The sequence below is a fragment of the Eurosta solidaginis genome, chromosome 5 (assembly GCF_040869045.1).
Source record: "Eurosta solidaginis isolate ZX-2024a chromosome 5, ASM4086904v1, whole genome shotgun sequence".
In the NCBI taxonomy this organism is placed as follows: Eukaryota; Metazoa; Arthropoda; class Insecta; order Diptera; family Tephritidae; genus Eurosta; species Eurosta solidaginis.
The window spans coordinates 178,241,131-178,267,987 of record NC_090323.1 but is presented as its reverse complement, the minus strand read 5'-3'; the positions used below and the strand labels follow the sequence as shown (position 1 = coordinate 178,267,987).

At 36.9% G+C, this 26,857-nt stretch overlaps 1 protein-coding gene across 8 annotated transcripts in view; it reads right to left on the bottom strand.

Annotated features, from left to right (window-relative positions):
- Nucleotides 1-26,857, bottom strand: part of Ir64a (Ionotropic receptor 64a) — a 685,241-nt gene that overhangs the window by 427,620 nt on the left and 230,764 nt on the right. For all 8 annotated transcript variants that reach the window (XR_010947661.1, XM_067757679.1, XM_067757680.1 and 5 more), the window contains 2 exons: nt 21,830-21,997; nt 7,677-7,858 (listed from right to left, as the gene is read on the bottom strand). Coding sequence is in view for 7 of the 8 variants with exons in the window: in XM_067757679.1 (XP_067613780.1) it covers nt 7,677-7,858; nt 21,830-21,997 (350 nt within the window). In the remaining variant the exon portion in view is untranslated. The remainder of the gene's footprint in view (nt 1-7,676; nt 7,859-21,829; nt 21,998-26,857) is intronic.

Here is a 26,857-nt window from a genome sequence, read left to right as displayed (position 1 = left end):
GAACATAAAAGGGATAGAACTGAAGAAAGAAGAAGAGAGTAATGAGGTAGAAAAAGGACAAATAAGCAAAGCTTCAAAGCTGCACAGCCTTGAAGCTCAGCGTGATTCTATTACAAATATGAATGTATACCTACCTACACATGGTTACTAGGTAAGGTAATGTGGATAAAAGTTTCTTACGAAAGGAAGAAATACAATGACTTATAAGGCTGGATGTGATGATTTAAAGTCATTGCCAAGAAAGGTGGGCTATTTTTTTAAGGTTCCGGTTCCTAGGCATACCCTTTCTATGTTCTTCAAGGAACTGTCAGCATCGACAACCCCACCTAAGTCTTTCGGAAACGTTATTTACAAGTACTGGAACTGCAAAAACAACAAAACAGGATAATGGCAGAGAAAGATCAGAAGAGAGATGAGTAGAAATATAGTGAAATAGGGAATAAATAAAAATCTAAAACTCAAATCGATAAAATAAAATCAGTGGAGTATTGAGAAACCGGTCGTGGCGTAAGTAAGGAGAAAGTTATGTCTGATTAGAGTTGGAATTAGTGGAAGACAATTGATAATACGGAAAATAAGAGATGAAAAAAGAAAACAAATTGAAAGGGACAATATTATAATTAAGAAAATGATAAGTGAATACAAGGACAGGTTAGGTTGAACTGGCCGGTCAATAAGGACCTCACATAGACTTAATGTGTCCATAGTGTTACCAGAATATGTTTGACGACCAAACCGAAGAACCCCAATCAGGTACCAGGACTTATGTTACAGTATAACTCTATCCTCTTGGCAAATACTAGACGTTTTCTAGGTCTTAGTTTTATTGCTGCCTCCAGATCTGCCAACTCTGCCGGCCCTAATAACTGGAGCCTTGACCTGGTGGGCACAGGACACGAACACAGAACTTGCTCAACCGGCTCATCCAGCAGGTCGCACTTCCTACACCATCTGGAATATAAGGATAGAAAGAGAGAAAAAAACGGGAGAGAAAGAGAGAAGAAGATGGAGAAATGGAGAAGTAAGTAAAGTAAAAGGCAGAAATCAAATATTGAGAAAAGGAAGAAAAAAGTAAGAAGAAGTCGTAGGAGGAAATAAAGGGGAAATGGAGATAGGTACATATAAAGAAGAGGGGAAAGGAAAAATTTATAAAATAAGAAATTTACCACGGTAAAAAATGAAAATGTACAAATGAATGGATGATCTTATATGGAAAGTGAAATGGGATAAAAGAACAAAAGGGTATAAAAGAAAGGAAAAATGGGGGAGAAAGCAAGAAGGAAGAAATGGAGAAATCGATAAGGCGGAAGGTAAAATATGAAATTTTAGGACAAGGGACAAGAAAAATGAAGGATAGATAGGAGGTAATAAGGAATAAAAGGAGACAGGGAGAAAAGCAGACACAAAAAAGGAGGGAATGGATAACGAAATAGGGTTGGAAAAATATAAATCAGCAGCTTGAAAAGTGAATATAAGAGAAAGCGGTAGAGAGAAAATGTAAGGGAGAAAGAGAAGGATGGAATACAAAATGAAAACCATAAAGATTGAGTAATTAAGAAGTAAAAGGGATAAAAAATAAATGAAGAAAAGTCATAATGAGAGAACAAGAGAAAATAGGACATAGGACAATCAAGAATTGAACAAGAGCAAGAAATGATATAAGGAATACATTAATGGAAATCATGAGAAAAGGGAAAGGATCGAAGGAAATATTAAAAGGAAGATAGAAATGTAGAAAAGAAAAAAATGGAAGAAGCTAGGATTAGAGATCGGATGAGGAGGAGAATGGAAGAAAGTTTGCAAAAAATCGAAAAGGAATTGCGAAAGAGATAAAAATGAAAAGAAATTACAGAAACAGATCCAAAAAGAGAAGGTGTAGGTACAAGAGAGAAGTGATATGGAAAAAGCAGGATTTATTTTTGACCGCTGTTAATGCTCTCGCCGAGTACTTGGTGGGTGCTTGAGTCATTTTATATATAGTCTTGAAAATAAGCAAGGTAAAAGATGAGTTTACTCTTCTGCAATCTTTTTCTGGTATAAATTGTGCATAGATAAGTTGATGGTATGCGCCATCGTCAAAGTATCGATGCAATATCAAAATAAGTTTTTTATGGCAGGTTTGTTGTTTTTGGAGAGGAATGACGATCACTCACTTTGAACTTAACCTTTGAGACTTTGTGATCACACATTCATCCCACTTAGTTGCCCTTACAATGTATTCAGTGTGAGCAAGAAAGAGATATTTGGTTGTTTAGTCTAGACATTTTGGCTCCAAGACGTAACATCTTCCAACGATTTCTGGCTTATTGGCTTCACCGCTGCTCGAAATATTGTAATTTGCAGTACAATGTTGCCCCACAAAAAAGATGCACCGGGCTACTTGGCTGTCTCTAGGCCGAAGAACACGAAAACCAATTCATAATCAGCCTGCTTAATACCGCGTATTAGTTTGTATTTGATTGATTGATTGATTTTGAATTATTTAACAATTTTACAAATACTATGATATAACCCGCGAAGCTATTATGCTTGTCTGCAGGTTTATAAAATACATATCTAACGAACATGTTTTCTTATACTGACATTATTTCATACATAAGTAGGGCGGTGTCATGATCTTAAATATTATGCTCGTACAAATTTATTTTAAAAGCGAAGAGACATAAACTTAGAATTTTTAAATATAAATATTACTTATTGAGGAACTTGTTACAGTAAACTTTTGATATGAGTTTTTATGAGATTTTTTCTCTTGGCCGAGTTGGGTAGATTAGTAAGTTCAATTCGTAGTTCGTTAAGAAGGGATGGAACCAATACTTGTAGTGAGTTATTTGAAAACTTTGGTACTACTAGCCAATTCTGTAAACGTCTTCTAGTGCCATGATTGCGAGCAATTGGAAATTTAAACTTATCTTTGTAAAAGAATTCATTCAAAATTGTTATTTTAAAGATGTCAAGTAATTTTAGTTCTCAATTGAAGTTAATATTTTTTGAATATATATTCTTTTTTTTTTTTTTTTGCCAATATCTTAAGGTTACAATTTTGGCTTTGCTGTAGTTTCCTACAGTGCACTGATGTACCCCAGCCTGTTATCCCGTGTCTTAAAATTGATTCCGATAAGGATAAATATGCTTGGAATAAAACTTCGTAACTAGTACAGAAGCTCATGTGGTTCAAGAAATAAGATGAGCATCTGAGTTTTTTTGCAAATACGATGTGTGAAAATCCCACTTAAGATTTTGGTCTAGGATAACACCTAGATATTTGTATGTACCTTATCTATTTTTAAGTTTGTATTGCAATCACAGGGAGTATGATTTAAATATAAGCAGTCGTAATCATGGAATACGAGATTAATTTGTGTTCTAGAAATATGTGGAGGCCTAATGTGCATTACTTTAGTCTTGGATACGTTTATTACTAGGCCATTGTCATGAGGCCATTTAGTTATAATATCTAGCTTTCGCTGTATAATCGCTATTCCAGTATTAACATCCCTGTGTGGTACTAATATGGCTGTATCGTCTGCGTATGCAAATATTTCACAGTTTTTTAATGCTCTAAGCATACTATCAGCATATATTATATATAAAAGCGGTCCATGTTTAGATCCCTGTGGTACTCCATATGACAATAATCTGTCAATGTATTGTTAATTTTTAATTTTTACACTATACTGCTCGAAAAGTTACCCAGTAGTTGGTTTATGTTTTTATTTTATTGAAACCGACATTGTCTGGGGTCAATCAGTTTGAACTTCACTATGAACTCAGTTAATCTACTTACTATGCCTTCTTCCAAAATTTTCGCAGTTTTCATTCCGGCTTTATAAATAGGCCTAACCAGTGATAACTTGATTGCATTAGCTACCGTGCATTGAGTTAGGCTGAGTTTTATCAGCTTAGTTAATATAGGAGCTATCACAGGTGCTAACAATTTCAGATCTTTTGGTCTAATCCAATCGGAACCGGGACCTTTACTCTCATTGAAGTTTTGTATGGTTCCTAGTCTCTCCTTATCTCTGGCTTCTTCTATAAATATTGAGTTAGGTATAGCATGCTTAGGTAGATATAAGGTAGCTATATTGCAGTCATGAATCACTTTTTTTACATCTTCGCTAAATGTCGTTGCAAAGGTATCACAAAAGATTTTAATATTTTTGTTTTGAACATCTTTCAAAACGTGCTCATCTGGACTAAAACATTTCCGGCCAAAAATTTCATTTACTAGCTGCCAGGTTTTTCGTGTGTCATATCTGAACTCAGTGAATTTACTAAGATAGTAGTTATTTCTAGTTTTTTGTATCTCTTTATTTACATAGTTTTTAAATCTTTTGTATTCGACGTCACCCTTTTGGTTCCTTGGTTTCCCTTTCCAATTTCTATATAATTCATCCCTTCTTTTGCATAATGTTTTAAGCTGATTTGTCATCCACACATTCATTTTTCTCTGTGTACCTATAAATAAAAAAATAAGTGTAAGGCGCGATAACTTCCGAAGAGATCTAAAGCCGAGCTTCTCTTCCAATTTGTGTCGTGCTCCTCTTGATTTTCCCTACAAATTGGCCAGACGGGACTTACATGTTTTATGCCGACTCCGAGCGGCATCTTCAATGCAGATGAGTTTTCACTGATAGCTTTTCATGGCAGAAGTACACTCGGAGCGCTTGCCAAACACTGCCTAGGGGCGACCCCGCTTAGAAAAATTGTCTTTTAATTGAAAAACCTTATTTCTAAAATTTTGATCTTGCTTTGTCCGGGTGTGAACTCAGGGCATACGATGTGGTAGGCGGAGAACGCTACCATCACACCACGGTGGCCGCCAGTTCTCTGTGTACCTACTTTACGTTTAATGCATTAGTTCCATATGCACATTTAAAGCTCAATTGTATTTTTTCACACATGCTGTCTACATCAATTAACCTTAGAATATCATCGCAGTTTACCATCAACATCTATTCGTAAAATTTATTTTTGTTTATGGGATTAGTGTAAACTGTTTTTGTTCTCCTATGCTCACTCCTATCAATGCAGTTTATACCACATAAAAGAGAGTAATGGTCCGTAATATTTGTTTGTATAACTCCTGCCATGATAGCAACGACCCCACTTCTAATAAATATGTGATAGATACATGTATGAGAGTCTCCCCACTCAGCATTTAGGTGATTAAGTTTTGAATTCATGACTAAATAATGAGTTATCATACAATTGAACAAAATAAATAATCAAATGTGAATACTCTTGATGATCACAAACCGAAAATCATTTTTCCATCACTTTTTGGAATCATTTTTGGAGTCCTTTGATGATTAAATTTTAATATTTCATAAAAACCATTAAAAGGAATAATCAAAAATTTTATTATTTATGCAAAATATATTCTTAAAGAAAAAAAATAATGTAATGATGCTCGTGACCGAAGATTTCCCCAATCATTTCCCCACCTTCGGGTTCCCAGGAAATACATAATGATTGGACAATGCAAAGGCTGTGAGCTATTTGAACCATGGGTAAGTGAAACTATCTTGACATACCTGGATACGGCTTCAACATCCCGTATCGTAGCCGTATTTTAAGATGCAGACGATAATGCTGATGTTGGATGTTGTAGTCGCAGGTGTATATCGGTCAACTTTGTTTGCGAGTTACCTGTGGTTCGAATAGCTCACTTTTGCATACTTTATTCCCCTGATGAAATAAGATTGTTATATAGTATCTTATTTTGAATGAGATATGAAAAATAAATGCCTGATAATCGCATTCAAAAATTATTCAAAAATCTCAACCAAAACGATTGAAATATGTTCACGAATATGATCAGAAAATGACTATGAAAAGCAGTAAAGCTCAATTTTACAATGATATCAAATATGAATAAAAAGCGTTTCGAAATAGGAATCATAAAAGTTTATTCAAGAATAATCACATTTAAGGTACATTTTTCTCCTAACGATACTTTAATTTTGGAACAGAAAATGCTTTTAAATTTGAACGTTTTTAATCATCTTGGGGTATGATATTTAAATATTTTTTGATCAAAATTTTCAAAAAGTGCTGGCTGGGTCTGTTTAAATCAACTCGTGTGCATTTATTTATCACATTTTGCATACCACATGATGAGAGCATGTCAAGGTAGACGTTTATATTGCTGTTGTCGGCATCTAATATATTTATATTCATGTCATCAACTACTATTGTACAACCTTCTTTGTGCCCTTTTTTCAAAATATCATCAAGCTCATCAAGAAACATACGTATATTTTTTTTGGAGGCCTATATATACCGGCGGCCAATGTGGTGTGATGGTAACGTGCTCCGCCTGCCACACCGTATGGCCTGGGTTCGCACCCCGGGCAAAGCAACATCAAAATTTTAGAAATAAGGTGTTTCAATTAGAAGAACATTTTTCTAAGCGGGGTCGCCCTCGGCAGTGTTTGGCTAAGGCTCCGATTGTATTTCTGCTATGAAAAGCTCTCAGTGAAAACTCATCTGCCTTGCAGATGCCGTTCGGAGTCGGCATAAAACATGTTGGTCCCGTCCGGCCAATTTGTAGGGAAAATCAAGAGAAGCACGACACAAACTGGAAGAGAAGCTCTGCCTAAGATCTTTTTGGAGGTTATCGCGCCTTACATTTATTTTTTTTTTTATTTTATATATAGCATGCAGTGTGTATCTAGTGGAGCTGTTATTGGAAATATTGATTTCTATAGACTCGAAAGAGTGTGTTTCGTATAAGATTCTTTGATAACATAAGTTTTCTCTCACATATACCACTATTCCTCCCCCACATCTCTGGTTTCTGTTCAAAAACTCAGAATTGAACCCATACATTTGAAAAAGACTTTGCTCATCATCATTTTTGTTTGTTTCAACTACATAGTACCAATATGTCTATGCTGTTAATAAGCTTGCCCATTTCTATTCTAAACGCATTGAACTTCTTTCTCATAGAGCGTGTGTTTAGACAAACGCCTTTACATTCATATTTGTCAAAGTTTATTGTATCAATTTCTTCAAATGAATTAAATATGTTTGTTGTAATTTGGTTCATTGCAAGATAGAAAAATAAAATTTAGTATTATGATAAAAAAGTTAATGAAGTGAAAAATGTGAAAAAATGTATTAATTGTGTAATATCACCATATAAAATTTTAATAAATATAGCGTACTTTGGGAAAGACTGAAAGACGGAAAGACCTAAAGTCAAGGAATTGATGGAACCTTATCAATGCGGTTTCCTTTCAAGGGGTTGCCAGTGCAATTTCTAGCTTCTCCAACCCAATTATCAAACCCTCCAACCCCTGGCGATTTTTTTTTATCAGCCTGTTTAAGGCGACCCCAAGTTCCTCAAGAACTAGAGGGTGCTTGTTACCGGAACGTATCGGATCTATATTCGGAAAAAACTATCAACATCGATAGCACTTCCCGAAACCATTGGGCACTGTCCTTATCGCTACAACAACAACAACAACAGTTCTGGAATTAAGTTCCACACAAAGTTAATAAGTAGTCAAGGAGGACAAGGCGAAGTACTTGCTGCGTTTAAGAGCCATTTGATGTGTTAAAGTATCCAAGCCAAATGATATAATTATAATAAGTGAAATTAACAATAAAGGTATAAAGCACAACATAAATCAGTTGAAGAGATCATAATTTATTACACAGGCACTCACCTAGTTGTTTTACGACACCAACAGCTTGAAAGCGACGCTCCATTGTTGTCAATAGCCATAAAAGGCATATGGAAAATGCGCCACAAAATCCTAATAAAATCCAAATCTCATTTGAAAAGGGTTGTAAGAAAACGATCCGATCGTTTTTTGTGCTGCGTGGATGACGAAATATGAAACAAGGTCTGCGGATGAAAAACAAATTAAAATTGGTTTTATTTAATATTTGTATACCATAATCATATCTAACACATACATAGCAACTGAGCCCTACTCAGTTATCAACACCAATGGTGCAAATTAAACAGCACCACCAGAAGCGCATCTAATGCTGTAGAGACCCAGCAGCAGGTGTAAAGCAACAAACATAAATCTTATTTTACACACAAAAAGAAATTAAATCAACAAACATGTCTCCACCAGGATTTAGTTTCAATTAATGTGTCAATCTTAAAAGCAAGTATTACGTGAGCAGGCGAATGCGAGCCGTGGACGGAACAAATTGCTTGTCAGTCGCCATGTCTTTGCTTTCGCGCACCAAACTCTGCACACTTCCGTAGGTTTGGCATTGAAGTTAGCCTCTCATTGGCACTTAAGTTGCTGTCAAGTTAGTTGGCGTGATCTTTCTGCACTCTAGAGAGGGATTGAAACTGAGGGGGAGGGTAGTAGAAGGAATTCAACAGTAAGTAGTGGTTACAGCAGCTACAGAAATCTCGCGTGAGCACACTTTTATGTTGGTGTAGGAATCAACATTAAATTGTCGTTAAATCAGCTGAAGGCAGAACTAACAAGTAAATGTGTCTAAGTTCGGGTGTAACCGAACATTATATACTCAGCGTGAGCTTCAGTTGTACATTTCATTTCAGATAAATTACTTTTCTATATAACACGTGTCACCGCCGGTTAAAAAAAAATATTTCCCCATTTCCTCTTAAAATGAAACTTAACAAGTGAAATATCATTGATTCAAAATTATTTTTTGCTTAGTTATAGCTTATTATTCTAGTCTTCGACCCTTTTAAACTTGTTTTATATCTAAGTTGCCGTGGTCTTTAATCGATCCCGTCCATTTTTAATAGAAATATTTTCTGCTATAATTTTCGATTTTTATGGCCTTGTTTATTTAAAAAATGTAGGGTTTTGTGAGCTCGAGACCTTGCTTTGAATAAAACACTATGTTAATATTCATAAATTTATTTGGTCGGTATTTCGACTTCAATCCGAAGTCATTTTCAAGACTTTTTAAAAACACAACATGAAAAGAAAATAAACAGAAATATATTAATTATATCAAATACATTCATACATTTATAACACTAGATCGACTTACTTGCATGGAAATGCCTAATCGACTAATCAGGTGTTCTAACAAAATAATAGGAAGAAGGTGGAAAAAGGGAAAGTAAACAATTAGAGAACCACCCTGCAGTCAAAAGCCCAAGTAGTCAGCAAACATTCTAGTTCATTGACTAGAATTTCGTGGGGTTATTCACATTAGTTAGTATTTGAGGAAATGTACGAGTGCCTTCTGTAGCCAGTTTGCAATGCATACTTCAGTTGAAAATGCTGGATATCGTCCAAATCAACGAAAAGGCCAAGCCTTCCATATCAATAGTCTCAGACGGAAAACCTATGCCGATGCCAAAACCCCTTGGCCATGAGGGCATCAGCAGCCTAGCATATTTTTTCTACTTGTCGTTAAAAGCTTTTGCGATTCCAGAATAATGGATAATGGTAAGGATAGGAAAACCAAATACCGGAAACCAAGCCAGTGTCTACCTTTGGTCAGTAACGAAAACGTTTAAAGCCGTTACTGTTTCCACACTTAAATGAAATTCTTCGGTAATCCAGCCATCATCATGACTTTCGTAAAGTGCATATTACTACCACCGTTTTGAACTCCATTAACACTCATCATGGGATGGTGCTAGTGCAGCTTGGCCTGTTTTGACATAGTCAACCACAATTGGTTCGTCCTTCTCCGTTAGATAGATATATAATTTATTGAAGATTGCACTGCGACTATTGGTCTATTGTGCCCTCACCTCCTTCACAACACATCATCCAAGCCGACTTCCTTGATGAACGCTAGCAGTTCTCTCGGCTTGAGTGATTTAATGTGGGAATTTTCTGGCCATGCTGAGCCCATAAACTAAGCCCTTCGTCTTGAGATTGTGTCACATTCCAGGAGGATATGGTCCGCCGTCTCCGCTGATCAATCACAAAATCGGGATGTGTTATTCCGTTACTTTTTAGGTTTTATATATGTGTACGTATTTTTATTAAAATTTATTCCAAAGTATAATGTATTGAAGTGAAAAATTTTAAAGTGATATATGTATATATAAATTAGGGTGGGTCGATTTTTATGGACGAAAGTTAACCGATATCGCGCCATCGATAGGATTTGGGCTCAGGAAAAAAAATTCCACTACGCATACCCAAAAATAATTTTTAATTTTTTTTCAGCTTTGATTTTTAAGGCTTTTTTCATGACCTACTAAAGAATTTTCATATGTATACCCTGACCGATACAAAGATGTCCGCTAAAAACGTTGTCGATAACAGTTTTTTGAAAAAAAAAAAAAAAATATTTTAGGGGACATTTTTGGGTCGGACAGGGTATACATGAAAATTTTACAATCAAATGAAAATTTTTTTAGTAGGTCATGAAAAAAACATTAAAAATCAAAGTCGAAAAAAATAAAATTTCGCAGGCTCTAAAATTATTTTTTTGGGTACGCGTGGTGGAACTTTTTTTCCTGAGCCCAAATCCTATCGAAAAATCGATGGCGCGATATCGGTTAATAAATCGACCCAGTCTAATATACATACTTTTCTATATATGAAATATAATGAATAAAACAAATTTGAGCTAATTTATAAATTTTCAAGTAATTTTTCAACCCAACTAGGACTAGTATATTAACTAGTACGATGCTGATTCAAATATCCACTAGTATGACAACTGGTATGTCACAGTTGGTATGATATGATGTATATAATAACTAGTATGCCATTTGGTATAATGCTGGCGCAAAGGCTGACTAGTCTGTTAATTGGTATGACCTTGATGGGTATGCTGATTAGTATGTCATCTGGTATGATGTTGGTGTATATAATTACTAGTTTGTCAATTGGTATGATGCTGAAGCAAAGGCTGGCAATTGATATGTCGTAGGACATCGCCGTGTTAAAAATACCAGTTGCTAATATGGAAAAAAGACAGAACTCATACTAGTTAGGATTTTTGGCAAACTAGAATTCTTCTAGTATACAACTAGTTGGTTTGACTGCAGGGCGCAAGTATAAACAAATTTTAGGGAACCGTATAAGTAAACAAAATTACACAACAACAATCACACACAGAGAATTTCTAAGAACAACAAGACAAAATGCAACAAAGCAAAATGTGCATAGTCTCATCCCCCCCTTTCATTAGTTGTTGTCCCCAATCTCGTTCGCAGCGGGATATTTGCTGGGCTGTGGCGCTCTCGACGAACCTTTTGTGATTTGCCCTGTGTGTTGTTGCTGCTTTGAAACTACATTGCGATACGCGTAGGCACATTGGTCTACGTCAGACTTGTAATTCATTCTATTAGGGGTGTTCATAATGCTCCACACCCATTTTCAACATTTTTAGTGTTTTCCAATTTAATGATATAATTCAATTTAGAAAGTAAAATTCTCTTGATACAAAGCTCTTTTTCGCTAAGATATAGCTTATTATTTTCATCTACGATCCTTTTAAAAATCTTTTATATAAAAGTGGGCGTGGTCTATAACTGATCTCGTCCATTTTTTCTATAAATATTTCCTACTATAGGGAACATTTGTGTACCAAATTTGATTACGATCCGTTAATTTTTGCTTCGAGTTATGGCTCCCGAAACATAGAAAACTGCTTACTCATAAAAGGGCGGTGCCACGCCCATTTTTAAAATTTGAATTTTTCCTATTTATTGTTATAAATCCACATGGGAAATGAAATACCATTGATATAAAGCTATTTTTTGTAAACATATAGCTTATTTTATACGTCCACGACCCTTTTAAAAATCTTTTATATAAAAGTGGGCGTGGCCCTTAACCGATTTGGTTAATTTTTTTCAAAGCATTCCTTTTAGTAAAGGCAACCTCTCTGCCGAATTTAGTTACGATAGGTTGAACGATTTTTGGTTTATGTTTAATAATATTTGTAAAATTGAGTTTATCACAAGTGGCCGGTGCCACGCCCATTTTAAAAAATTTACTAAATAATCAGGTTTTTAGTGTTTTACAAAATGTTATATATATAAAAAGTGGGCGTGGTTATCATCCGATTTCGCTCATTTTCAATACCACTCTATTCTGGGTCCAGATAAGCTCGTGTACCAAATTTGGTGAAGATATATCAATATTTACTCAAGTTATCGTGTTAACGGGCAGACGGACGGACGGATGGACATGGCTCAAATCAAATGTTTTTTCGATACTGATGATTTTGATATATGGAAACCTATATCTATCTCGATTCCTTTATACCTGTACAACCAACCGTTACCCAATGAAAGTTAATATACTCTGTGTGCAAAGCACTCTGAGTATAAAATTGTGCTTAGTTAAGCAATAACAACAACAATCAAATATAAACCCAAACGCAATAAACATAATTGCAACAAAAAACTATTACAAGCATAACAAATCACCCTCAGCTCAAAGCCAATAAGGTAAGGTTCACCAGAGTGCAAAGGAAGCAATGAGCAACACATAAATTCTCTAAGCTCCAGCAAAAGAAAAATGAGCATTTAATCGATTGATTGTGTGGTTGATTGCGCGCAACGCAGCAGGTCATAAATATATATAGAATTTTCATAACGATATAAGAAGGTCTATATATATGTATATACTACTATATATAAATAACTACGTAGATATTTAACCTCTAAAGGCAACTACTTAATAAACAAAAGCACATATACAGGGTTCGCTATAAGTGCAAGAATTCTTTTTGTTAACAATGGCTTAACAGCATGTGCAATTACGGTCGCACCGTAGCTACCCTGCAAAAATCGTTGGATCATGTGGTCCACTGGAGTACTTACCATTATACTCTACTGTAATGCAGCAATGGACCAACTCATGTTTCTACACGTACATATTGTAAGCCGATCATTGCTCGTTTTTAACGATTGTGATCACTACACGATGTTTATTGAACTGTGGGTACTCCATGGATTACTGTGATGTAATGCTGAGCTGGAGTATATGGTCCAGTCCTAGGACATCGCAATGTTAATTGGACCATATTTTTTGTATGAATTGTGGTTAATTTTGGAGCACTCGGGTGGTCAATAGCGAGTACTCCATACATGCATGCATGGAGTACTCGCGATTTTTGCAGGGTAAGCGCTGTGGTGAATGTAGCGGCCATCATTTCGCAAAACCCTACTACCCTGCAAAAATCGTTGGATCATGTGGTCCACTTGTGTCATACTGGAGTACTCCATTGATTACTCTGATGTAATGTTGAGCTGAAGTATCCCTGCAAAAATCGCGAGTACTCCATGCATGCATGTATGGAGTACTCGCTATGGACCAAGCGAGTGCTCCAAAATTAACCACAATTCATACAAAAAATATGGTCCAATTAACATTGCGATGTCCTAGGGCCGGACCATATACTCCAGCTCCGCATTACATTAGAGTAATGCATGGAGTACCCACAGTCCAATAAAAATCGTGTAGTGATTACAATCGTCAAAAACGAGCAATGATCGGCTTACAACATGTTCGTGTAGAAACATGAGTTGGTCCATCGCTGCATTACAGTGGAGTAGAATGGTAAGTACTCCAGTGAACCACATGGTCCAACGATTTTTGCAGGGATATGGTCCAGTCACATCGCAATGTTAATTGCACCATATTTTTTGTATGAATTGTGGTTAAATTTGGAGCACTCGATTGGTCCATAGCGAGTACTCCATGCATGCATGTATGGTGATGATGTTTGCAGGGTAACGCCAATAGCAAACGGTGCGTCAGCAACAGCGACAATGTCAGCACGAAATAACAAAAGATACACACACACATATTCAGAGAAACGAAGCTTAAAGCTATGGTAACGAACGCACATAAAGAAGAGGACAAGCCTATGCATCAGCAACATAATCGAGAATGCAATAGGCGATAGATCACCCCCATCTTCTTTTGATCATGGCCATGATTTCGAGAAATACATCGAGACAGGTCTATGACTGACTAGTTAAGTGAATGTGAAGTTTGTTCCCCGAGAAAGAAGTTTAAATTTCAATCACGCAGTAGCTCAATCCTTCGCTGATCCAAATGTATAACTGTGAAAAGTTAGGTGGTTCCAAAGGTCGATTTGGCGCCTTTTGTCTTGAAGGTAGTCGCAATCTGGAGATATTCGCTCCTGCGGCCATAATCTTAAGATAATTTTTTTAAGATTTTTTTTTTCAACTCTTCGCATTCGAGTTTAAACAGCTTGGCAGGAGATTTGTTATTCAATGTCGCCTTTATCCCTTAGCCGGAATATTGCCAAGTAGGCGTCTCTCTTTCCTCTGTGTATCATGATAACACAACAATACATCGCACATTGCATCATCAGTCACTCTACAGGCAGCGTCCTTTATTTCCTCAGCTCGCTGGAATCCTGTAGTGTCCGTAAGGGCGCCAAGTAGTGAAAGAGAAAAGTGCTTCTACTGCTCTACTTCATCGTCAGGCGGCACATTGTTCTCAACCAGCAAGCTTTCAATTACGACGTGATAGATTTAGTTTCGTGTTCTTCAAGCAGAAGACAGCCAAGGAACTTACTGTATCTTTTAATTCTGGACTCTGGTGCAGCAAATGAACATGTCTCAATCCACGATGGACTCAATCAGACTGAGCCCGTTGTTTTATGTTCCATCATAGAGGCTAAATTTTAGGGCCAATTTGAGGCAAATAATAACTTTTGCATAAAGTATGGGACAATCTTCGCAGTTCTTTTCTAGTTTCTCTGAAAAAGAACCTTTTACCACATCAGCCGCATATGTTGGTGCATAGACGCGATTAAATATTTTATTAAAAAATCTGGCCTTGGTGCGGATTGCAAAGAGACGATGGTTCACAGTCGCTAATGACAATACTTATCTTCAATTAGTAGCAATTTGGAAGATAAATATTGTCATTATCTTACCCCAGCGGGTTGGGGGCCAGAATATACCCGCGGTAGGTATGCCTATCTTAAGAGGCGACTAAAATACCATATTCAAGGGGTCAATTGTCAACCTCACCTATCCGTAGCGAATCCTGTTTCATTAACAGCCGAGGCTGTGGCGACCCCGAACTCCTCATGGATTTAGGTGATGGGAGAGCGGTATGGCTAGGAAGGTCGCATGTGGTTACAAAAAATCGTTCTCGAGATGGTCGGGCTTGGTACCGGAACGTACCAGATCTGCATCCGGCAAAGGACCATCAACATCGACAACACTCTCCAAGGCCTTCGGGGAGTGTCCTTATCGCTACAACAACAACAACAACAAGAACAACAATACTTATCTGTCAAGTCCCTTTCCCACCACCAAACCAACTCCATGGTTGCGAAATACGCTTCTCTCCTTGTGGTCTCTGCGATAGACTTCGAAGAGCCCAACTTTATTATTGACTTGGCCCATCAATTGTGCTTTCTGTGTGGCTTTGTGCAAAGTAATGACTTCAGTCATTGCCTCCACAAGGACATCAACCCGGGAGCTGCACCTTCTTGTCTAAGCACCTCTTGGAATGTATGTTCCCTCAAATCGTAATCATTTAAATATAGACAGTAACTTAAGTTAGGTTGAACTAGTCGATCGGTGAGGACCTTATATAGACTGAATGATTCCATAATGTTACCAGAAGTTTGTTTAACAACCGAACTGAAAAATCCTTTCAAAACTCTGTACCTATGTTATTAATTAACTCCGTCGTCTTAACATATACTAGAAGCTTTCTAGGACCAATTTTATTTGCTGCTTTTATATCTGACACCTGAATTACATGGAAAGCGCAGGGCACGAGCACAAAAAGTACTCGATCGTTTCCTCTTACAACCCGCACTTTCCACATCTGCTATCACTGACTAAGCCTAATTTAAAGGCATATGAGACCAGAAAGCAATGTCCAGTCAGAATACTCATCATGAGCTTGCAGTCCTCTTTTTTTTATTATACGAGTAACTTTGCAATTCTATGGTTGTAAGACCTACACATGAAATTCGACACTTTACAGCCCCGCGCTTAGGTTCATGCCTCTTTAGCTTGGTTGATCACGTACAACTCTCGTATTTTCTTAAACTCGCCTAACTAATTAGGACTTCTACGGAGCAAATTCCGAGGGATGGGACCTTTTTAGCTAGTTCCGCTTTTTATTTCCTTATGCGTTGGGACTCAATATAGAGTATGCGTCTCCATATTCCGATTCTTTCCAGGAATTGCTAACACTCTCTCATATTTTTTTAGAAGATGTGCAATGCAAGATATTTGCCCTAATGCTTCTTCGCAGTCAATATAAAAGATGATCCGGCTGCGGTTTAAATAATTTTCTTCGAGTTTTTCTAATGCTTTAGCAACGGCTACTACGACCGCCTGAAAAATGCTACATTGATCTGGCAGCTTACAATAACTGTTTATTTCCGGATCTGCACAGTATTCAGTAGCTTGTTACCTAGTTTTTCCATTGATAGTGGTTTTACGTGGCGAGTTCCAGGCCCTGGGCAAACTGGTGTACGGAATCGGGATTTTAGACCGGAGGAAATATAAGTCTAATGTCACAGTTTAGTTCCGTATTGAGATATGTCGCTCTCTCACTTTCTTTCTCACTCTCTCTTTCTTTCTTGCTTGCTATGTCTCATTACCTTTCTTTCTCTCACATTCTTTCTCCCTTTTTCTTCCTCTTTTCGTCTCCTTTTTCTTTCTCCCTTTCTTCCTTCTCTCTTTCGTCTTTCCCTTTTCACTTTCTATTTCTATACTCTTCTATTTCTAACCTCCCCCCCCCCCCCCTATCCCTCTCTGTCTGCCCCTTTTTGTCTTCCTTTTTTATTTTTTTCTTCCCGTCTCTTTCTCTCTTTATATGTATCAACGTCTTTCATTTCCTCTCTCTCTTTATTTCCGCTATTAAAGGAGATTTATTTCCACCCACATGAAATTTCGTATTGGAAATGATTCTGTGAAAACTCTAAACCCTTCAGGATATCATATCCAGAAAGATGTCGCACAAGCAAGTTATAATTCGCATACCCTGTAAGTTTGAGTAAATTAAGACACGCGACTCACATAATGTGTTCGTGCGCGAGTTTGCGTGTGTTTGGCTCTGTCGTCCTTTTTTTTTCTCCTGCCTATATTTACAACAAGATTTATTTCTGTCAACCGCAAAGGCTAAACTTACAAACATTTATCTCGGCAATAATACTCTTACAACAACAACAACCAAACTCAAACAAAAGCAACAATTGTTGACAATGACGGTAATATAACAAGCATTATACGTATGAAAAACATAATGAAAAAATTGAGTGTTAAACGGCAGGTCTCGTTGTGTTGGTCGTTTTAATATCATTTTTCATGCCATTGACAGGTTACAATATGCGAAATTAAATAAACCACAGCAATAAAGACAACAACACAAAAAGGTGACAGGTGATCCAACAATAAAGGCATTAGGGAAATATTTAAAATCCCTCGCCTCCACTTGCGCCGAGACAGCCATAGCAACAGCAATTGTGATAGCATGCCCTTCGCTGATGTTGAATGCTTTTGTGTGTATGTGTGTAGATATTATTCAACTTATTTTGTCACGCTTTCAAGCGCAAAGCTTTCAACAAATTGCTTTTTAAAATTTTCTAAAAAACCCATAAGCTATGGTAACACAAACAACAACAACTATTGTTGTTTAAAGCATACTGAAAACAAGTAAGGAAGGCTAAGTTCGGGTGTAACCGAACATTACATACTCAGTTGAGAGCTATGGAGACAAAATAAGGGAAAATCACCATGCAGGAAAATGAACCTCGGGTAACCCTGGAATGTGTTTGTATGACATGCGTATCAAATGGCAGGTATTAAAGAGTATTTTAAGAGGGAGTGGGCCATAGTTCTATAGGTGGACACATTTTCGAGATATCGCCATAAAGGTGGATCAGGGCTGACTCTAGAATTTGTTTGGACGATATGGGTATCAAATGAAAGGTGTTAATGAGTATTTTAAAAGGGAGTGGGACTTAGTTCTATAGGTGGACGCCTTTTCGGGATATCGTTATAAAGGTGGACCAGGGGTGAATCTACAATTAGTTTGTACGATATGGGTACCAAATAAAAGGTGCTGATGAGTATTTTAAAAGGGAGTGGGCCTTAGTTCTATAGGTGGACGCCTTTTCGGGATATCGTTATAAAGGTGGACCAGGGTTGACTCTAGAATGCGTTTGTACATTATGGGTATCAAACGAAAGGTGATCATGAGTATTTTAAAAGAGAGTGGGCCTTAGTTCTATAGGTGGACGCCTTTTCGATATATCGCCATAAAGGTGGACCAGGGGTGACTCTATAATGTGTTTGTACAATATGGGTATTAATAAGAATTATAAAAGGGAGTGGTGGTAGTGGTATATGTGAAGGCGTTTTCGAGATATCGACCAAAATGTTGACCAGGGTGACCCAGAACATCATCTGTCGGGTACCGCTAATTTATTTATATATGTAATACCACGAACAGTATTCCTGCCATGATTCCAAGGGCTTTTGATTTCGCCCTGCAGAACTTTTTCATTTTCTTCTACTTAATATGGTAGGTGTCACACCTATTTTACAAAGTTTTTTTCTAAAGTTATAATTTGCGTCAATAAACCAATCCAGTTACCATGTTTCAACCCTTTTTTCGAAGTTGGTATAGAATTATGGCACTTTTTTCATTTTTCGTAATTTTCGATATCGAAAAAGTGGGCGTGGTCATAGTCAGATTTCGGCCATTTTTTATACCAATAGAAAGTGAGTTCAGATAATTATGTGAACTGAGTTTAGTAAAGATATATCGATTTTTGCACAAGTTATCGTGTTAATGGCCGAGCGGAAGGACAGACGGTCGACTGTGTATAAAAACTGGGCATGGCTTCAACCGATTCCGCCCTTTTTCACAGAAAACAGTTATCGTCTTGGAATCTAAGCCGCTACTAAATTTCACAAGGATTGGTAATTTTTTGTTCGACTTATGGCATTAAATGTATCCTAGACAAATCAAATGAAAAAGGGCGGAGCCACGCCCATTTTGAAATTTTATTTTATTTTTGTATTTTGTTGCACCATATCATTACTGGAGTTGAATGTTGACATAATTTACTTAAATACTGTAAAGATATTAAATTTTTTGTAAAAATTTCACTTAAAAAAAAAAAAAAATTTTTTTAAAAGTGGTTGTGGTCGTTCTCCGATTTTGCTAATTTTTATTAAGCATACATATAGTAACAGGAGTAACGTTCCTGCCAAATTTCATCATGATATCTTCAACAACTGCCAAATAACAGCTTGCAACACTTCTAAATTACTTTCTTTTAAAAGTGGGCGGTGCCACGCCCATTGTCCAAAATTTTACTTATTTTCTATTCTGCGTTATAAGTTCAACGCACCTACCAAGTTTTATCGCTTTATCCCTCTTTGGTAATAAATTATCGCAATGTTTCGATTTTTCGAAATTTTCGATTTCGAAAAAGTGGGCGTGGTTTGGCCGATATCGTTCTTTTTAAATAGCGATCTGAGATGAGCGCCCAGGAATATACATACCAAATTTCGTCAAGATATCTCAAAATTTACTTAAGTTATCGTGTTAACGGACAGACGGACGGACGGACTGACATGGCTTAATCAAATTTTGTTTCGATACTGATGATTTTGATATATGGAAGTATATATCTATCTCGATTCTTTAATACCTGTACAACCAACCGTTATCCAATCAAAGTTAATATACTCTGTGAGCTCTGCTCAACTGAGTATAAAAATTAGTAAAAAACTGAAGGCAATCACTCTAACCATATTTGACAACAACAAAAAAACTGACGTGCAGCAGATCCTTGCACAGTGATACAAAGGTTGTACTGCGCTGACAACCTCTTGAAAGGATTGCGCTACATAAACCCTTGAATCAATTTTGTATTTTAGCCGCCTCTTACGACAGATATACCAGCCGCGGATATATTCTAAGCCCCCTAACCCGCAATTAGCTCATTATGATGCATGGATGTGATAGTTTCCTTAATGCATTTAGCTATTAATGACGTTGGTTTTGCCGAAGGCGGTGAGATGATCGCGTTCGTCCACAACTACTTAAGCATACCAACGGAAATAGTTAGCGAAAAACCGAGGCGGTCTAGGACCATAGCAAGGTGAACACAAGTTGATCGGGGTATGGTAGAGGATGACCAATGGTCTTAATAATAGCGAGGAGTTTCGGGATAGCAACGGATGCCGCAGAGATAGAGAGGAATCCAGTCTAACAATAAGACAAGCAACAGTGGTAGTGTCGTGACGTAGAATCAGAGAGCCCGGAAGGATGAGAATATCGAGGTGGACGCATGATATACTAAGGTTAATGTTTTATTTTGTTACGCTGACCCTTAATCAGGGAGAGTAAACAGTTCGTGAATACTCGCTGCTTCCATAGCTAGCTGAAACTTCATAAACCATAGGGCATTGGGCTTAGGCAATTATCAGCAGCTAAAGCCAGATCTAGGGGGATTAAACCATGTAGGCATAGTAAGAAAGCCCTCCATCCCACAAATAACTGGGAGACGCGCGAGAAAGCTGAAACATTTAGGGTAAGTCGTCCTGGTGAAGCGAACGGTAAGTCAAACCATTGCAGCACCACTCAGAAGCTTGAGAGCATCAAATCCTTTTACTTGTGGACACCACACTCTCCATAGAAGCACACTATATATGTATAAAATGCCAGAAAATAAGGCAGAGTTGTACCGGGTTGCGGTATCGTAAACCAATTTGTGGGCTTAGGAGGTCTTATAGGCGAGGACTTAGGGGTCGTATGGTCACAAAAGGATATCTAAACAGTGATAGTTGCTAAACAGGCTCCAAAGTATGTACAGACATATTTAAGGTAACGAGCCGCTGTGAACTTCTGTACACCAAACAACAACGTAAGCAGTCATCGATTACCAACCGTAGAGGTGAGGACCAGAACAATCCGCATTGCTCGTGATGTTAGAAAATAGATAGATTAAGAGCGAAAATAAGTCGTTAGTCGCGAAATTAGCGCAGACACGTTAAGACTGCTGCAAAATTACTAAATATCGAAGACAATAGAACAGACCGACAATGAAAATATTTTATTAGAGTAATTACGTGGCGTCGGCGGCCTAACCTCACAATGCACTAATGAACACAGATGAAAGCAACGTTTTACCAGCACCCAGCGTCTTCTCCTTTTTGACTGATGCCTTGTAAGTGATCAATTGACTGGTTCGTTAAAAAGTTGCAAACGCCCTCCCTTAAAATTGAGAGTGTCAACGCTATATTTGCGAGGATCAAACATATTTTTTTTATTTTTTTTTAGTTTCCGAGACCATAAACTTTAAACTCATCGGCAGACTTTTGCTGCTGTTTTATTTCGTATGGGTCTTTAATTTCGTACGGGTTTTTATTATGTTTTCTTCCCCTTTTCAGAGGAATTATGTGTTCCACTCTTAAATCAGCAGTGTCAGGATCAAAAGAAAATTACAAAAAAAAAATACTTTGGTTTTCTTGAATTGGCCCACTGTGCCTTAGTTTCACAATTCCATCACTCGCCAATTTCACAATAAGAGCAAATAATTTTTCACGCTTACTTAAGACAACTCCCCCGCACTTGACACTTCTGGCAACCACAAAGTCTACCAATAGTCTAAAGAAGCAAATAAAATGCCTGTGACTAACTATACTAGCCACACCTCTGCAACTGCAACCAAACCAAAAAAAAAAGAAAAACAAACAAACACGAAACAACAAAAAAAGACAACCAAACTTGACTTGTCTTCCTAGCTTGCATTCAACTTTTTCTTCACATTTCACTCATTTTACCATTTATCACTTTTGCTAAGCTTATGCTTTTTGTGTACCACCGGTGCTGTATTGGTTACCCTCTTACCTTGTACGCCTACTCACCTATCCACCCATGTTTGCGATGTGTAATCAATCACTTTGGCACGTTCGATACGAAAGAAAATTGGTGAACCACCAATATCCGCTTGTTTACGTACCAATGCTCCAATCATTCCATCGAATTTACCATTCTTCAGGTAACCCCAGGTGGATGTTTTTGAAAGAATGAAACTGAAAATAAAAATATAAAAACAATTTTCGTTCTAAGTACATAAAGCATTTGTGATAATTGAAATTTAGATTATTAAATTTGTTTTTTAATAAAAAACAATATTTTCTCATACATTGATGAGTTGGCAAATTATTCTCACTACGAAAAATTTAAAAATTGGATGGATTATAAGTGACTTTTACATGTTTGCGCGAGCAAGCAACTTTCGAAATTTTTCAGAATAGAGATTGGATCTTGTCAATAAGAAAGTACGCTACATAATACTGTTTTCACACAGACGGCTTATTGAATATTAAAGGCATTTTTCAACATTAAGACATTATTGAGCCCAATCTTCCCTACAAAATTCGAATCTATAATTATTTCATTAGTAGCTAATCGAATGCCTAATGAAGTCAAAAGCACAATGCAACTCTGTTGGCAGCCTTCCCCTTCTTAGTTTTTGGTACGTTCAGTGCTTAAAAATGTCATTTGTCAAAGTAAATGTCATTGTCTGCATGGCGGAACGATATAAGCTGGCCGTATCGAACAGCTGATTATAACCTTTTTTATTTGATTTGATACATCAACTACCGGCACAGTACGATTTTACATATGTCCATCGAATTTACAAGTACATGGAATTTTTTTGTTTGTAGGTATGTCACCATGCTGCCACCTTGTATCGTTCCGCCATGATTGTCTGTCATATAGCATTGTCATTTTATTCGCTTGACATTTCATCCTTCATACTAATCGAGCAGTTACTTCTGTGTGAAAGCAAAAAATTTACGATTTCATTAGAAGGTGGAATGAGATCATTAAGTTTCTGTGTGAAAACAGTATAAGTCTGAACGTCTGTATACTGCTGTAATTGTTTCAGCCGCAAAACCACTCATCAAATGCTGAGGCAAATGTTAAGGACATGAACAGTCCAGTTCTGGATATACCGCTAGAATTCTTCAGCACACTAGCACCTTCGAGACCTACTGCTTTGTGATTTGTTTGTTACCCTGAACAGTCGGTAGGTTTTCCTTTCAACTGTCGTTTGCAGAGTTGTGTCGTTACCATTGCTGTTGTAGCCTAGATGACACTCCTCGAAGGTTTAGGGAAGTGTTAAGTATGTTGATGGCATTTTGCCCTCTCCCGCCATCCTTGAATGGGACGGGGTTCTCATCTTCTGATTCCTTTGTGCAACTACGCTATATTTCAAATATAAAAGTGCAAAAATTGCTGAATTCTCCATTCACCGTGGCACTTGGAGGTATTGCACATCAATAACATTTCTTTAAGAGGAGGTCTAAACCTTAGCCGAGTATATCCAGCTTTCCGTATGATAAAGAAACAAGTTTTCGTATACAGGGTACCAATTCCTTCTTTACATAATTTTCTAAGGCACGATGTGTACACTTAAGCGTGTGCGTATTAGGAATTTACACTCTTAAACGACAGCGACCTTCGGCTTTTAAAAATGGCGCATATAATACGATGATGATGAAACAATACAAATGTTGAGCCTTCTCCCATCTACTATAACGAAAAATATGGATAGATCGTTGATAAACACAAGTATGAGGGCACGGTAATGTCACTTAAAAATTTATCTGAATAAGACCGATTTACTAGTCTCCAATAGTAGAAACAATATCTACCTTTGCCAATACTGAGCGGCCAGCAAATAGCCCTAACAGCGGAGGCATAGAATATACCCGCGGCAAGTATACCTGTCGTAAGAGGCGACTAAATTACCCATATGAGTTAAGGGGTTGCCTGCGTAATTTATAGCTTCTCCAACCTAATTTTTAAGCTAATCTATACCTGGTGAATCCTATTTCTTTAGCAGCCGAGGCTCCGGCAATTCCAAGTGCCTTAATGAACAGTGAAGTGGCGGAAGGATGGTCTAGAAGGTTCAATGTAGTCATATGATTGTCGGGATTGTACCTTTTTGATGCTTGTTAAGGCAACTACCGGATCTTTGTCCAGCAGAGGGCCATTAACATAGATACAATTCCTAAAAACCCTCAGAGAGTATCTTTATCGCTACTACAACAACACGAACTAATTAGCACTAAAAAATGGCTAAAAATGGCTTAATAAAATGTATACAAAAATCCTGTATATCTTATTTCACTCGTGAAACAATTTTGGCTAAAATAGGGTATGCAGCCGAAGATGGTGAATATCGTTATATGACAAATTGTGTTGACGTCTGTCTCTACAGTTGTGGGTGAAATTAAAAATCTAATAAGCCTATAGAACGTTCAGTGCACTGTTTGAAAAGCGTCACCGCTGTTTGCACAACCTTCACGACTGCTTTAGTTCTTATTTCAAACACATGTACTTCCAATCCACTTCCATATACGCGTAAATCAGTATTGAGCTTGAATCTTCGCTCCGGAAAAAATAGTCAGCAATGACGTAGATGTATACTTATTCTCCGAAACTGAAGTCAGGTGTGCTTGATATATATCGGGGTCTCTGCAGAATTCTGTATGAATATAGCTCTTCTCCTATAGCAGTTTGTATCACGCAGATATCCTTACCAGAAGACAGTGACGGAACAGTAGTTACACCCTCAGTATAGCTAACGGGGATATTCGAAATTCTTTCTTGAACAAAGTTTTTTAAAATTTTTATTCGAGCTCTAGGTCACACAAATATATATATCAAAATTTCAAAAACCGATTTTGATTTTGCATATACAAAATATTTATTGTTGTCGATATTTCGACCTCAGTTTGCAGTCATCTTCAGGACTGGAAAATAACACAAATATTACACTAAAAACATTAAATGCACATAAAAATTAATAACTTACATATATGATTGTTGCTTATCGACTAATATTATATATGAAGTAAAAATAAGAAGCACCTAAGGCGCCAAATACACGACACGAACATTTCCGCGAACATACCCGTTATGTCATGTTTCTGCGACCTTTTCTGTCGTGTATGGTGGTGTTTGCCAGTTCGCGCAAATGTTCGCCAAAAATCAAAATATTTTAATTTTTGGCGAACATTTGCGTGAACTGTTCGTGCGTGTATGGCGAAATAGCTCATAATCGTAGTAATTTCTGAACGGAACAGACGTGCGCGGAAAAGTAAAATGGACAATAAAAAATTTCTGAGTGAATTTATTGAAATGTATAAATCTTTGCCATCATTGTGGCAAGTAAAAAGCAAAGATTGTTGTAATAGAATTAAAAAGAATAATGATTATGCGACTTTAATCGAAAAATTAAAAGAATTAATTGCCACAGCGAGCAATATTGCTGCAGCACAATTGTTGTCGGTATTCATCGCTGTCTGAGAGAGAACAAATGTTCGGGCAAAGGTTCGTATGGTGTATGGCCAAAGCTGCGAACAAGATTGCGGAATGTTCGCGGAAATTTTCGTGTCGTGTATTTGGCGCTTAAGACAAGATGTAAACAATTAAAAAACCGTAATGGTAAACACAATCTAACAATAACAACCATATATGACCTAATAAACTGTAAGCAACGCTCAAAACATATTTATCACCAACAAATTAGTTGTTGTTGTATGGCGAGAGAACATGCAAAGGTGGTAGGACAGAATACGAACACATGAGACTCAGCATTGCTTGTAGCATGGTTCAACTATATACAGGTTGGCTCATCTGTAAAGCAACAAAATATGTCTGTTCAGGTTGTCAAAATCTGTGTATCGATGTTGGTGCGAATGGTATGGAATGGAAACGTAAAACTTAGCAGTTTTTGTATGTGTAAGTAAAATGTTACCAATGTGTTGGTTTCATTTTGAGTTTGCCATCTCCTTTTGACAATCCCTTCGACCTTGCAATGTCATAAATAAAATCAGCTGATGAGATGAGCCAACCTGTACATAATTGAACCATGGCTTGTAGCTATTTTTGATGAGTTGTCTGTAGGCTTGTGCAAGTGGTCCGTATCACATTTAAAATTCATACGTATATCTGTAGGTGTATTTATAATGTGCAACATTTCCAGAATGAAGCGCTTATAAGCTTTTATTTACTTTCACTTGGCTGTTGTCTGTAATCAAATCTTGCAAGTTAAATTTGATACACTTCCCGGTGTCCGATTGAGCTGAAATTTTGACATGTATAACTCCGATGACAATGCAATATTACTTTGCGAGAATTCGATAAATTAATCGATAACAGAGCTAATGGTAAAGATTTGTACTCACAAGGGAATAAAAGCCTAAGTCCTCAAGAACGCGGGTAACTTCGCTTTGTTTGTGAATGCAACAAACCTAGAAGTTAGGCTTTTATCGGTAAATGTTGCATACTTTTCTACGCACTTGATTTTGTTTTACAGATTTTCGGCGATGGAACAGAGCAGAGATCTGCAATAAGTAGTTGTAAACTGAACGCGGCATAGGCAAAGTCACAATAAAATATGATTTTAAGTTAGTTAACACTCGAATAGAAGAATTTCACGGTTCAAAGTTGACTTCGAAGAAACCTTGTAATGTTGATGCATTAAAAGAAATGGATAGGATGAGAAACGTTAGAAATAAATAAGTAAAGATTACATAACTAATTTAAACAATATTTGTCCCTACTAAAAATTAAAACAAATTCATATTTAAATTAAATTTAAGATAAAAGCTTTGCTAAGAACAAGCTTCCATTACTTGCTAATAAAACGAACTAAAAAGTAAAAAATAAAATTAAAGAAAACATTTTTTTTAAATAAGCTTTTATTATTGGTTAATACAATTAACTAAAAAGTAAAAAATAAATTGCCTATAAAGAAATATAACACTTTATAATACCTATAACGATAATTAGGCTTTTTCGTCTGCACCAAAAAATTCCATATTGTACATAATTATATATTTTTAACATAAAAACTTTACACTTAAATTATT